General features: G+C 42.4%; 1 protein-coding gene across 2 annotated transcripts in view; it reads left to right on the top strand.

Annotated features, from left to right (window-relative positions):
- ANXA6 (annexin A6) overlaps positions 1-14,216 on the top strand; it is a 50,648-nt gene that overhangs the window by 4,763 nt on the left and 31,669 nt on the right. For both annotated transcript variants that reach the window (XM_056857253.1, XM_056857262.1), the window contains exons 2-9: positions 5,540-5,630; positions 6,554-6,648; positions 7,427-7,540; positions 7,829-7,919; positions 8,393-8,472; positions 8,556-8,612; positions 10,580-10,673; positions 12,606-12,701. In XM_056857253.1, coding sequence (XP_056713231.1) covers positions 5,540-5,630; positions 6,554-6,648; positions 7,427-7,540; positions 7,829-7,919; positions 8,393-8,472; positions 8,556-8,612; positions 10,580-10,673; positions 12,606-12,701 — 718 coding nt within the window. The remainder of the gene's footprint in view (positions 1-5,539; positions 5,631-6,553; positions 6,649-7,426; positions 7,541-7,828; positions 7,920-8,392; positions 8,473-8,555; positions 8,613-10,579; positions 10,674-12,605; positions 12,702-14,216) is intronic.

Consider the following 14,216-nt stretch of genomic DNA (forward strand, 5'->3'; position numbering starts at 1 on the left):
GTCTGACACCTTAGCCACTACACCATACTGGGTCTCTAAGGTACTTATAAAAAGGGTGAAGAGAGACAACAGTTGTAAAATTTCCAGAAATTCTGAAACCATGGCAAAACAGTTTTTACTTTATTTGGGGGGTTAGTATATGCAGTTTGTAGAGTTTGCTCCCCCCTTTATTTAGGTTTGTCATATCCTAGGGCCTTTTCTGAATATTTAAAATATTTAACTGTTCCATGATCGAGAAGAGCATGTATGTTAGCCAAATTAAACGTGCTACCTTCTCAGGTAATGGATGGTCGCTATAAGAAGCTTCTTTACTTGAATAGTTTATGTTTGTGTCATTTGGAGCAAATTGATACATTGGAGCATTGTCTTTTGGAATGTGTTTCCCCCCGATACAAAAGAATTATGGATTTTGCCGCATCTTCAAGGGAGGGCTACTATGCCAGCATGGTGTAGTGATTTGGAGCGGTGGATTCTGATCTGGAGAACCGGCTTTGATTCCCCATGAGTGGCGGAGGCTAATCTGGTGAACTGGGTTGGTTTCCCCACTCCTACACACGAAGCCAGCTGGGTGACCTTGGGCTAGTCACACAGTCTCAGCCCCACCCACCTCACAGGGTGTCTGTTGTGGGGAAGGGAAGGTGATTGTAAGCCAGTTTGAGTCTCCTTAAGTGGTAGAGAAAGAGGCTTATCGCACCCAGTCCAGGAAATGTGTGGAAAACAACTTAAAAGCGTTTGTCCTGGATGCGAGTTCCAATTTCCCCCCCGCACTCCTGTCCGTTCTAACGTCTCTGAAACGTTTGCTTTCAGAGCGCACCTCCAATAAAATAGCGCGCACTCAAGAGAGAGGGGGGCGTGGAGGGAGCGACACATAATCGTGACAATGGGGTCACGTTTCTCCCCCCCACCTCTAGTTCTCGCACGCATACAAACCACACACAGAACTCTCCAATCAGATTGCATTGTAACCAACTAGTGAAACTAATGGGGAGGGGGGGAAGGTGCCCTAAAGGTTGGGTGGTTGGGAAAACAGGGGTCTTGCAATCAATCGGGACCCAGAAGCAGAATAGGGAAAGTCCTTCTGCCTAGAGATTAAAGGGGTGTGCACTAGAAGTTATCATGGTTTAAGGGGGGGCTTGCAAGCATACATTTTTATTTCTCCAATTACCAGAGGCTGCTAGGAATGCTCGCTGTGGTGGTTTGGAGGTTAAGAAAGGGTTTTTTCCCCTCCAAAAACATGAAATTCCCGTTGAGGCTAGGTAGAGAGCAGACAATTCCCCAATGTGATGGGGGGGGGGGGAGAATGCTTGGCAATACAATCCACTTGCTCATGTTTAAGTGATGGCACACTCCAAGCACAAACCAATCAAAAGGAGTGTGCACAGCTGAAATAGTCCCATCTGGGATCCTGTAGCCTGCTGTCTTCCACCCTTGTCTCAACGAACAAGCCTCCCTTTAGCAAAAGCAGATGGCGATAAAAAAATGGAGGATGCAAGCAAATCAAAGAGGAGTGACCACAAGATTGACCAGGAGGGGAGGAGTCGGAGGCAGCTGGGGAAAGTGGGCGTGGGCAGAGGGAAGGGTCCTCAAAGCGTCTGAGAGTTATCGCACCCAAGGCTAGAACGTTATGGGAACGGGGTAAGTTTTTAAATCGTCACAAAACTGTTTTGGGATATTGCAGGCTTTATATGCTTCCAAAACGGCTTCATGACCAAAACGGGAAAATGTGGTGTGGGGGGGGGGGGGAGGAATGTTCCGTGTTATAAAGGGTTCAGAAACGTTCCCTGGACTGGGTGCGATAAGCCTTAAAGTCAGCATATAAAAACCACCTCTGAATCTAAAGAGAAACAGAGAGTGCTCCTAGTAGGCATTGAATGCAAGGCCCCTCTGAATGATGGAAAGTTTTCCCCCAAGTCATAGCACAATATAATAATATGAATAAATGAGTCCAAGCCTGGAATCAGGCTATTAGGATTGTTTTTAACTTTATCAGGGTGATACTACTCAAGGTGACTGGGTCAAATGAGTAGTTTCACTTAAATAAGTAATATATGCAGTTCTTTCCTGTCACGTACTATTTGACATTTTTATGGGATTTAAAAGTAGAGCTGTCTTCCCTTTCTGTAAGAAAAATTACAAGAATACCCAGTACATGAGGAAGAACTGCAAACTGCTGCACCCTGTGGTACCAATCTTAATTTTTGACATATGAGAAGTAGGAGAAAATAAAAGTTGAAGGTAGAAAACAAATTCCAGAGTAAATAAAAGGAAACTTGTTTTTTGGACAGAAACCTCAAACAGTCACAACAGGTAGGACTGATACTAAGCTAAACTTTATAACAGTAAAAATACTGAACTTTTAAATAATGTATTAGCATGAAACACATTATAGCCAAATTGTTGCCACAATGATTTACATTTAACTAAAATAAATCTTGAAAATGTTGCATGTGTGCAGTAGGAAATTCCATATATTCTAATTCTCAACCTTGCCAAATCTGAGGCTACTTAAATCTGGGCCATAGCTTTCCTAGGTAGCAGTTGCCGGGGGAGGAGGAGGGAAGGGTGAAGATGGGGGGGACAGATAAAGGTAGGTTGACTGTTGGGCGGGTAGGAGAGGAAGAATCTGGAAAAGGGGAGAGGCTGTGGGGCTTTCAGGAAAGTAAAAGTAAAATAGTGCGGCAGCCCCCCCCCCCAACTCCTTGTGGGCCCCTTGCTTGTCAGTAAATCTAATTCTAAACATTGCACCATGGATACTTAAATCCGGTGACTGGGGCCATGGAAACCCAGGTTTGCAGATAAATCTGAAATCGAAAACAAACAAACATGAAATCAAAAACGAACATGGGAGAGTAAAACAGCCCAAGCAACTTTAAGAAATGGCTGGCCTCAGTGGCTGCTGCTAGGCAACCACAACAGGGAAGGGAAGGAAGAAATAGTGGGGGAGGGGAACATGAGATGCCCTCTGCAAGTCTTTGCAGGAGCCCTGCTTGTGCCAATGTGCTATATAGACTTGTTAAATAAATGGAAATGATATAAGAAGCTGGCAGAAAGTCTCCTTCCACCCCCAGTAGCCAGGATGGCATGTGTAGAAGATATTAGTGAGATGGCATCTGCTGCTTCGAGATACTGCTATTTTTTATTTTTATTAAGTACTTAAATAACTATAACAACATTATTTATGATTTAGTTTTTTATATTACTTTTATTGTTTGTCAACATGGAAAATTTATATTATAAAAACCAATAAAATTTTCAACAAAAAAAAGAGATATTGCTGACCCTCCCCACAGAAAGAGAGGAATAATCTTGAAGTGACTCATCTCGTTCTTTCATATCTCAAAATGGAGACTGCAGGGGTGGCTGTGAGTGCAGTAGTGTGGAAAAAAAGGATGCTTTTACTTAAGAGGTTGGGTTCTGGACCTTGTGTGGTGAAGAGTCTTCAAGAAGAGAAGGATGCATGAGCATGACATTGGCATTGTGAGACGTTGCCAGTCTGAATAGATGAGTAGAATTCCGGGCAGATCAGCTCATCTATTTATAACTTGAAGGCCTCTTACTTTCTGTCAGGAAGTCAGGATGACTCAGAGACCTGGGGGAAGGGCTAAGGAGAGAAAGAATTAAATTTCCTATACATGTGAAATTTTAAAAGCTGTCCATAGAATCTGAGAACATTTTTAGCCTCTACATTTCACACCACTTAACACAAGCAGCTCCCAAACTGAGATAAGAGACAGACTGCAGAAAAGGCAGCATGAAACTGAGAAGGGAAAAACCTGGGAGAGCAAAGTAATCCCCATGAATGTAAAAGCTGGAACTAAGCACTTCCTAACATGGAAATCTATAAAGGAAGCCACGGTCCTCAGTTTGCAAGACCTGAGCAAGGTTTTTAACGATAGGACATTTTGGAGGACATTGATTCATAGGGTCACCATGAGTCGGACACGACAGCACTTAACACACACACACACACAAAACACGGAAATAATTGTCAGCAGTATTTGCCACACTCTGCTTCTCTATGCAGCCCCGGTTGCACATCCAGGAGATAGACCACTGAGGCACATGTAGAGAGGGAATGAATGATGTGGACACTTCATAATGCTGTAGGGTGGATTCTAGAGTTCCCATGTATTGGGTGGAGGGGAGAGAGTGAAGGAGCAACTGTGAAAGATGAAATACAGATAGCTGTGTGCAAAGCAGCTGCTCCCTTCTGCCTTCAGCATTCATTGTGCCTCTGCAAAGATTACTGTTCCATCCTTGCAGCTTTTGGGGTAGAATTTCAGATGCCCTTGACCATGATCTGCATTTGTACCTTCATGCATGGCACTGGACAGTAGGAATGTGCATATCAATATTTCCCTCCCCCCCTTTTAAAAAAAACAAACAAACAAACAAAAAAACCCTTTTTGGCATTTTCCGGGTGTTTTTTTTTTTAACCAACAAAAATAGCAGCAAAACAATTTGGGGCTGAAAAAGCAGAACTGAATAATTCTGAATGTATTCAGCATTATTCGGGCTGCTTCAGCCCCGTCGTCATCCCCCCTCCCTCTCTCCCCCCTTCCCTGCCATTCCCCCTCTTCCCTCCCCCTTACTTACCTGTTTGCTGGCTCAGATCCTCGCCAGTGGCCTTCTTTCCCCTGCCTCCCTCTCCAAGCTGCTCCACATGGAGGCCTGATCTGGCATGCAGCTTGGAGAGAGAGGTGGGGGTGTTCCTACAAGCCCCACTGCCTGCACACTCTTGACTCCCCAGGGAGGCCCGATCTGGCATGCAGCTTGGAGAGAGAGGCAGGAGTAGGAAGATTTTTTGAAAATTGCAGGTTTAATAAACCCAACCCCCAAAATACAAATGTCCAGACAGTCTGAACATCTTGGTCTCATTTCCCCTGTTAATATAGGGCAGGTTTACTCTTGTACTATCAGATCAAACCAGAGAAAAAATTCTGGCCACAGAGGTCTTTTTTAATGTCACAGTCCCAAATACTTACCTGGGATGAGATCCTGACACCTAATAAATGTCTATTGTATTGTGTGAGTTAAGCCACCTAAAGCACAGCTGAAGCCTAGCCAGCCTGACCTGGGAAATCAGCTTATTCTGAAAAAGGCCTGTGCTTTTTCTGCAGTTGCTCCCATTTTATGGAATGAGCTCCCTGAGGAGATGAGGGGAGCATTATCCTTGGAAACTTTTAGGAGGTTCTGCAAGGCTGCTTTATTTACCCTTAGTTTTTAATGGAGTGTAAATGGCAGTTGTATTTTATTGTGTCTTATTAGGCTGGGGGGGGGATTTCAGGTTTTAGTGCTATATGATGTTTGTTATGTATTGTAAGCTGCCTTGAGCCATGGGAGTAGGCAGGCTATACATGCTTTAATTAATAAATGAAGATGTTTGAACTCTGGTGAAATCTCTAAAAGAGAACTTTACATGTGTAGAGCAGACACTGGGATTGCATTCATATCTATATTCTGCACACAGTATATTGTTTTGTTATTGGGCCATATAACTGGTAATAGTCTAGTTTTTCTTTCTGTGTTTTTCCCCTAGGCTGGAAGATATAGGGGTTCTGTGAAGGATTTCCCAAACTTTGATGCCAACCAGGATGCTGAGGCATTATATAATGCTATGAAAGGATTTGGTATGTTCTACAGTTGTTTTAATCTGTCAGTCTCATCTATATTTTTGTATCACTAAATGGGAATCATGTCATCTTTGCCATCTGTCATCCGTTCTGCCTACAAAAGCTGCCAAGCAACACAAGGTAGTGATAGTAACATTATCTGCCTTTGTTTCTCTCCTGGAGAAGGTAGACCAGAATGTGTGGAGAAAAGGACAGAATGTTGTTTTTGTTCATTCCGCTCCTAACCAGATCTGAGTTACCACTTTCTCATTGCATAGCTCAGTGACGTGAAAGTCACTCTTCAGCTTACATGCTTGTTGTGCCCCTGTTTTGTTTAGCCAGGGAGTAGGAAGCTATATAAGACTGGAAAGGCTGGCAGGAGGGTAAACTTGGCTCAGCGCTACAGGCCCATGCCCTCCCTGATACTGTGGAAACTGCTGTTGCTTGTGCCATGTCTGGCTCAAGCCTCACAGGTTTAGTCTTTCATGGTGTAAAACAATGAAAAATAGAATGCTATTTTTAACTGATTTCTTGCTATTTGTGTTTCTAATCCAGTTGAAAAGTTATTGGGGGTGGGGGTGGGGAAGAGTCCGAGTACATTTTTCGTGCTGAGCAGAGAAAGGCGTTGGGCATGAACCCTCTCTTTGAAATTGGTCAGGTAGTTTCCAGGGCCCAGAGCAGGGCCGATAACATGAAGAGTAATTGAACCTGCAAAAGTTAGATGTGGCTGGCATCCCACACTGCTTCTCTCTTCCTCCCTTTTTCCCTTGACAGTAGAAGGTAGTGTGTTAACAAGTGTTGAGTGTCAATGATGTCCTTGTTCTTGTCAGTTCCGGTTATAAAGGGAAATGGTAAATCAAAGTGACATTTCAAAGGAGATTGCAAGAAAAGCTACAGGGTGTTGTTGTCTGAGCCTTGACTGAGCCTTCTTTCTTCTCTAGGTAGTAACAAAGAAGCCATACTTGAGCTCATAATATCCAGAAGCAATAAACAAAGAATTGAGATTTGCCACGCCTACAAATCTCTCTATGGAAAGGTAATCTTGAGAAAGAAAGAGAAGCCTTCAGCCTTCTTCCTTGGAAGTCTGTACAAAAGATTGCGATGTGCGAATTATACTGACTCTGGAATGCATGATACCACCTTAAAAATTAATAAATTGTACTGTTGGGAAGCAGAGTTAATAGGAATATCTCAGATTAGTCATGAAGATTCCAAAAGTGATGTAGTAAAGAGAAGGCTGTTTCTGTCTGGGTGAGTATGGGGTATGTGGGGGGGGGATATGTATTGCAGGATTGTGAGGGGCTTTGTCTAATAAGCAGCGTATATATGGTCTAGATGCCACTGCTGTCACTTTTGCCTTGCAGCAGGTGGTACTCTGCTAGATGAGGATATGACTTGTGTGGTCAAGTTCCTTGTGTGAGTTTTACTTTTGAGTGAACTCATTGGAAGCATCAGTAGTCCAGTAGCTAGAGAGCTGCCTTTGACCTGAAGACCTAGTTCTAAATGGAGGTCACATCTCTGCTACAGAGTCATTCATTAGCTTTGGGGCAAGTCCCTGCCTCTCAGTTTCAGTTCCCAGTCTGTAAGATAGGAAGAAGAGAAGCCTACATCACAAGTGGGGTAGTTGTTGAAAGGGTGAACTGACAATACATTGTGAAGTGCTAACATTAACAATTAGTAGCAGTATTTGTTTCAACGAGTTATTAACTTCACTGGGATTTCACTGAAGAAAATGATTTTGGGAGTTTTGATCTAAAATAATTTCCAGGATCCAGTCTTTTTTCTTCATCTATCTCTTCTACCCTTTTTACTAGGACCTGATTGCAGACTTGAAATATGAGCTGACGGGGAAATTTGAGCGACTGATTGTGGGTCTAATGAGACCCTTAGAGTACTTTGATGCCAAAGAAATAAAAGATGCTCTTAAGGTAACAAGAAAGCTAGGACTATATTTATTTATTTTAAAGCAGTGATACATTTTTTGGTGAACCATTCAAAGTGGCTTACAATAAATACATTATAAAATACATTATACAATGTGTAAAAAATCAAATAGTAACAAAACCATCAGAGCAACTAGGAGAATTAAAATGCTTTAGGATTCCACTTGAGAAAACATTTCCTATGTTGTTCTACCGAGAGAGCCATTTGGGGATATTCGATTCTTGGCATTCAGTGTTCTGCTTTTCATAAGGAATTGTTTTCTTTACTTTTAGGGCATTGGGACTGATGAGAAGTGCCTGATCGAAATCTTGGCTTCTCGGACCAATCAGCAGATCCATGCTCTGGTGGAGGCCTACAAAGATGGTGATTGCAGAGGGCAGGGGTTTAACATGTCTCTGGATATTGAACTGGGTTCAGCCACTGTTATATTATGGAAGCTAAAGAATTAAGGCGTAATGTCGGGAGGGCAGTTGTCAGTTTATTCACAAATAATCATCCTTTCTTCTTCCTCCATTTCTAATGGTTTTATGTGCCAAAGTTTGTTCTTGGTTTCCTAACTGAGAATGAGCAGGACCAGGTTCAACTTCTGTGCACCTATTTTGGAATAGTGCAGCATAATGTAATGAGCACCATGCCCACTGTGACACAATGGTTAACCAGTGTTCTGAGCACTTGCTCTATTTCCATTTTGGATGATTGCTGAAAATGTAATGGCCCCACAATCTGGGTGCATGGTGAAAAATCAGAAAGAACAAAATATTTCCAGTTCAGTGGTAAATTAATTTTCCTTGTGGCTTCTGATATGAGAGATTCCATTTTTTATCTCCTCTCTGCAGCATATGAGCGGGACCTGGAGGAAGATGTTGTAGCAGACACCGCTGGACACTTCAAAAAGATGTTAATTGTTCTCCTTCAGGTATCTTGGGCTGTAAGCAGTTCTGCATCCATTATCACTTTACTCACAGTCCTAGTGGGATTAATTCACTGTCTTTTCTGCAGGGCACCCGAGAAGAAGATGATGTCGTGAGTGAAGACTTAGTGGAACAAGATGTCAAGGTGAGCATAACTGTTGTAGTACTTTGCTTAAGGACGGAGCAGTCTTTGTGCTGAAACTAATCTAGGATTGGAAGAAGTCTGTGCGCTAGAGAATTAGTACCATGATCCAAATGTTTCTTGCATGTTCTGATGTGATTTCTCCTGAAGCCCCTTATGCTAGCATAAGGCAGTTGAATTCTGAGCCGCAGCTCACGTCTACATTATTTCAACTTCCACCCTCAAATCTTTCCAGCCTTTCAGATTCAGTTAGAGGGCTCAGTTTGCCTGAATTGGTTCCTTTTCTGATATTGGTAATTCTTTACTGTTTGTGAACCCAAAGCATTAGTGTAAGGGCCAGGTTTCCCAAGATTGCTTATTAAATGAGACCACAGTTGTCGTTTCCAGTTCTAGGAAAGCTGATTCCTCGGGTCATAGGGCCCATTGGAGTAAAAGTCACGTGGTTTGGTGGGTTGCAGTGATGAGGGGGAATACTAACTTTACACAGCAAGTGATTAAAATGTGGAATTCATTGCCAGAGGATGTAGTGATGACAGCTTTAAAAGGCAATTAGACAGAATCATGGAGGATCAGTCTATCAGTGGCTACTAGCCATGATGACTAAAGGGAACCTCCACATTGAGAGGCAGCAAACCTCTGAATACCAGTGCTAGGAGGCAACGTCAAGAGAAGGCTTATACCTCTATGCCTTCTTGTGAGCTTTCCACAGTACCTGGACAAGCACTCTGTGAGGCAGGATGCTGGACTAGGTAGACCACTTGTCTGATCCAGCAGGGATCTTCTTACGTTCTTATTTCTTATGCTCTTATTTCACCCCTTGCCTCCCCCTTACTGAAGACCATCCATCCGCATGGTTTTTACTCTACATGATTCCAGAGGCTGGAAATCACTCTGGGGAGGAGGGGCAGGAAAAATCTATGATCTGTGCCCAAGCAGATCAGAAGACCCAACTCTAAAAGACCCCAGTCTCTTAAGCCAGCCCTTGGGTTATGATTGTTCTTTTCTATACCTTTCCAGTTCTGTTGGTGACAAAGCTATGTAGTGTTCCAAATGCAGTCACACCATAGGTTTATGTGTTTAATATATTTCTAGATTGCTTTCTGGGATCACTCAAAGCAGTTTCCAAATATATAAATAAAATCTCAAACATTGGAACATCACAAACAAGGTGATATTTAAAAACCAACACAACAGCAGGTTAGTTTCCAAAGGCCCTTTTAAACAACTCAGCCTCATGCTTTTTTTCAGAATATTGCCAGGGGTTACACTTCCCAACAGGAACCATCGCCCTTGGTGTTGGGACTGATAGCAGTCCCTGTTGAGATGAGCCTAGCTGTCTTGAAGGCTCATTCTGAGCACGGTGGTCCAGCAAGGATGTAGAGGAGGTGCTGTGGCTCAGAGCATCTGTTTGCCACGCAGAAGGTCCCAGGTTCAATCCCTGGCATCTCCAGTTAAAGGGACTAGGCAGGTAGTGATGTGAAAGACCCCTGCCCGAGTCCCTGGAGAGCCGCTGCCAGTCTGAGTAGACAATACTGACTTTGATGGACCAAGGGTCTGATTCAGTATAAGGCAGTTTCATGTGTTCGATTCCAGGCTGTTAAGAGCTTTAAAGGTTAAATTGAGGTCTTTGAACTGAGCTTGGAAACAGACAGGCAGCAAATGTAGTTCTTTCAAGATTTCAGTCGTTGCAGGGGAAGTGGGGTGGGTGGGGCGGTGAAGCCAGCATTTGTCGAGGCAAAACAAGATATGAATAAATATCTGCAAGCTAAATCCTGGCTTTGCAAACTAAGCACAGTTAAAATAAATGGTGGTTTCAGATTATGTCTGAACCAAGCCATTGTGTCATCTTGGGTTGCATAGATCACTGCACTAAGATTCTTAAACGCTTCTGAGATAAGATGATTTTGGGAAGGTCAGCTCACTGGATTTACTCCCTAAGTTGCTGGAGTTATGTTGTGCTTTCTTAAAAGGACCTGTTGGATGCTGGAGAACTTAAGTGGGGTACAGATGAGGCCCAGTTCATCTTTATTCTTGGAAACCGAAGCAAACAACACTTGCGGCTTGGTGAGCACTGCACTCAGAGAGATTATTTGATTCTTAAACCACAACTTACTCTTCCTTTTTTTTCCTCCTGCAAAGCATCTCATGCCATCCTGAAGTGAATGTCAGTTAGTTGTGATGCACAGGATGAGTTCATCTAATGGCTTTATTAAGTTGTTGCTTATGCCCTGTAGGAAAGTAGTGAATGGTTTGCCAAAGTCATTCTTTGCGGAAGTTCTTTGCAGTTTGTTATTTCTTTGGACCCTGCCAATATATTTCTACTGGGTCAGGAGCTGATCTGTGACTACTGCTTCATTGAGCTCTCCTTCAAAATACAGACACTTTGACCTTCTGTTCACATCTTGAAGTTCTGGGGCCAGATGCTTATTCTGTACCCCCACAGCTAAGTCTGTTTAAATGTATTCAACTAGCTTTGGTTTGTCCTGTTAAAAAAAAATCACAGTTGCTTCGTTATTGCACTCAGTCTCTCTGCAGATTGTTATTGGTGGTGTTAGTGCCATCACTATTCATGGCTTTTTTTAATGCAGAAAGAACGAGACTTTAGCCTAAAGATTTTAGTCATCTGAATTTCAACAGTGAGAGTTGAAATTTATATTCCCAACTATTTACATTTGTTTGTAAAAGTACTTGAATTAAAATATTGTCAAAGGCTTTCACGGTCAGAGTTCATTGGTTCTTGTAGGTTATCCGGGCTGTGTAACCGTGGTCTAGGTATTTTCTTTCCTGATGTTTCGCCAGCAGCTGTGGCAGGCATCTTCAGAGGAGTAACACTGAAGGACAGTGTCTCTCAGTGTCAAGTGTGTAGGAAGAGTAATATATAGTCAGAAAGGGGTTGGGTTGAGCTGAATCATGAAAAGAGACCCCCTCACCTCTGCAGGAGTATATCGTATACCTTGCAGCTGTGGACAAGTTAACATCGGGACCACAAAACGCAGCATACAAACAAGGATAAAAGAACATGAAAGATACTGCAGACTTGGCCAACCTGAGAAATCAGCAGTGGCTGAACATGGACTGACACAAACAGGACACAGGGTCTTATTCCAAGACACTGAAAGACTGGACAATTCTACCAACTATTTTGTCAGATTGCACAGAGAAGCCATTGAAATTCATAAACATCAGCACAACTTTAACAGAAAAGAAGAGAGTTTAAGAATGAATAAGGCTTGGCTTCCTGTCCTGAAAACCTCCAGACTAACAAAGACTACAGTCCACAATAGCCATGCAGATTAGCTTTGGATTTCACACATTAACAGATCACTTCAGGATACAATGGTTCCATATTAACATACCACACCCTCATTAGCACATTATCTTGATACTTACAGGACAATGATTAGCACATTACCTTGGATACTTTTTGCAGGACAATGATTCAGCTCAACCCAACCCCTTTCTGACTATATATTACTCTTCCTACACACTTGACACTGAGAGACACTGTCCTTCAGTGTTACTCCTCTGAAGATGCCTGCCACAGCTGCTGGCGAAACATCAGGAAAGAAAATACCAAGACCACGGTTACACAGCCCGGATAACTACTTGAATTAACTTGCAAGAAATCATGAGAGATTAATTTAAAAACCAGTACTAAAGGAGCTCTAAGGGTAACAAAGGTATGCCAAGCTGTGGGTAGCAATCATATTGCACCTAGTGAATCTAGAGGACAGCCAATATCAGAGGCCTTTAATACTCCTCAAACAGAATCATAGACTGATGTTCATGACACAATACTGTAGAAATAATCAATACTGCGTTCAGGTTACGTTGGCCATCTGTTTCACATTTCAGTCCTGCAAGGACTTGATAGCAGTATACATAGCGTTCCTTATTATGCTAATTAAATAGCTCTGTACCAGACATTTGAGATTCTATGCCTCATGTAGCAGCGACTAGATGTAAGTATCAGCCTGTCCCCCTCCTTTTTTTCAGTGTTCGATGAGTATCTGAAAACTGCAGGCAAGCCTATTGAGTCAAGCCTCCGGGGAGAGCTCTCCGGGGACTTGGAGAAACTGATGTTAGCAGTAGGTGAGTTGGCCTATGCTGTATTTTGAGGAGTTAAATCTGGAGAGAAGTGACTCTGAAAAACCAGAATTATTCAAACTAGTTCTATGGCTATTTTAAATGTCTTTTTTCCAAAGATGCCAAGTTGCATGTTGTTTATTGTTGTTACAGCCAATGGCCAGCATAGAATTATAAAACAATACAGCTACATATATAACATTATAACATTAAATAAAAAGAGAGAGAATAAAATAAGATATCCTAAAATGGACAGGTTAAAATACATTTACATAAAATATATTTATCAGCATATTAAAATACCAAAATCAATTGATGTTGGCAGTAATTTAAAAACAACAAGTGTCAGAGGTGGACTCCTAAATGTGTTATATCTACAGACCATCTTAGACTAGAAACAGAGTTTGGAAAATGAAGATTTACGCCAGGTGATGGGAAACTTCAGCATGAAAGATCTGTATGAGGAATTTACAAATTGGAACTAATCTACATATTTTAGTTGTAAATATTTCACGTATTTGGAATATTAAGCAGATACTAGATTGCATGCGCAGGTATGTTATTTAGTCAGTATTTATATTCCCAAGTATTTACACTTGTTTGTAAAAAGTACTTGAATTAATTTGCAATGAGAGATGAATTTAGAAACCAATGCTAAAGGAACTATTTGACGTTATTTTTAGGCGTCTTGTTCAGCTCTTCACTCTGATGGTAGCTTTTTTGTTGTTCTGGTGTCAGCAGCACGGAAGCATGCTAGTGAGGGGGAACAGTATTTAGGAATATCCATTATTAATTTTAAAAGCTTACCCTCTTAGGTCACATGGTGCCACTGAAAATCCTGCGTGGATTCCCTGCCTTTCGTCACAGCAAAGGAAGGAATCCCAGGCTGTTCACTGATTGCACAGCCTGGCTTGTCAGTTGATGGGGTCAGGAAGTGAAAGAGGGCAGTTTAGATACACAAACTTTTGTGCTACTACTTCATATAACATTGGCTGAGTATGGATGCAGATTTGGGAGAACAATGAACTTTCTGTGCACATATGCCATGGGTGGGTGAGTTTGGTTTTTGTGCCTTTTCCTCTTTTAGTGCTTTAGTTTATTGTTTGAAGCAGTTAGAACACTGTTTCTTTTATGGACATTTGAAAGCATTTTCTTTTTTCATGGTGTGACGGATAAGGGGTTAACCAGCAGCAAGAGGTGACAGGCCAAGAATGGGCAGAGCCAGAGAGCTGACACTCTTGAGCTGTGAGGGACAGAGAGAGCATTCAAAGTTTGGGACCCAGCCTGACAGGACGGCTGTGATAGGATTCGAAGCTTGGAACCAGCCTGGATAGGAGGCTGTGAAAGTAGTGGAAGCTTGAGACCAGCCAGAGAGGGCTGTGTTAGATTCAGAGCTGGGTGAAAAGACGAAGAAGAAGCCAGACTATACTCTGAGAACCTGAGGGGGGTTCAGTGAAAGCCAAAGCTATTGACACACAACCTGTGGGAGTGACAGGAGTGAGAACTGGGTTAGAGAGGGCC

The sequence above is a fragment of the Euleptes europaea genome, chromosome 1 (genome assembly GCF_029931775.1).
Source record: "Euleptes europaea isolate rEulEur1 chromosome 1, rEulEur1.hap1, whole genome shotgun sequence".
NCBI lineage: Eukaryota > Metazoa > Chordata > Lepidosauria > Squamata > Sphaerodactylidae > Euleptes > Euleptes europaea.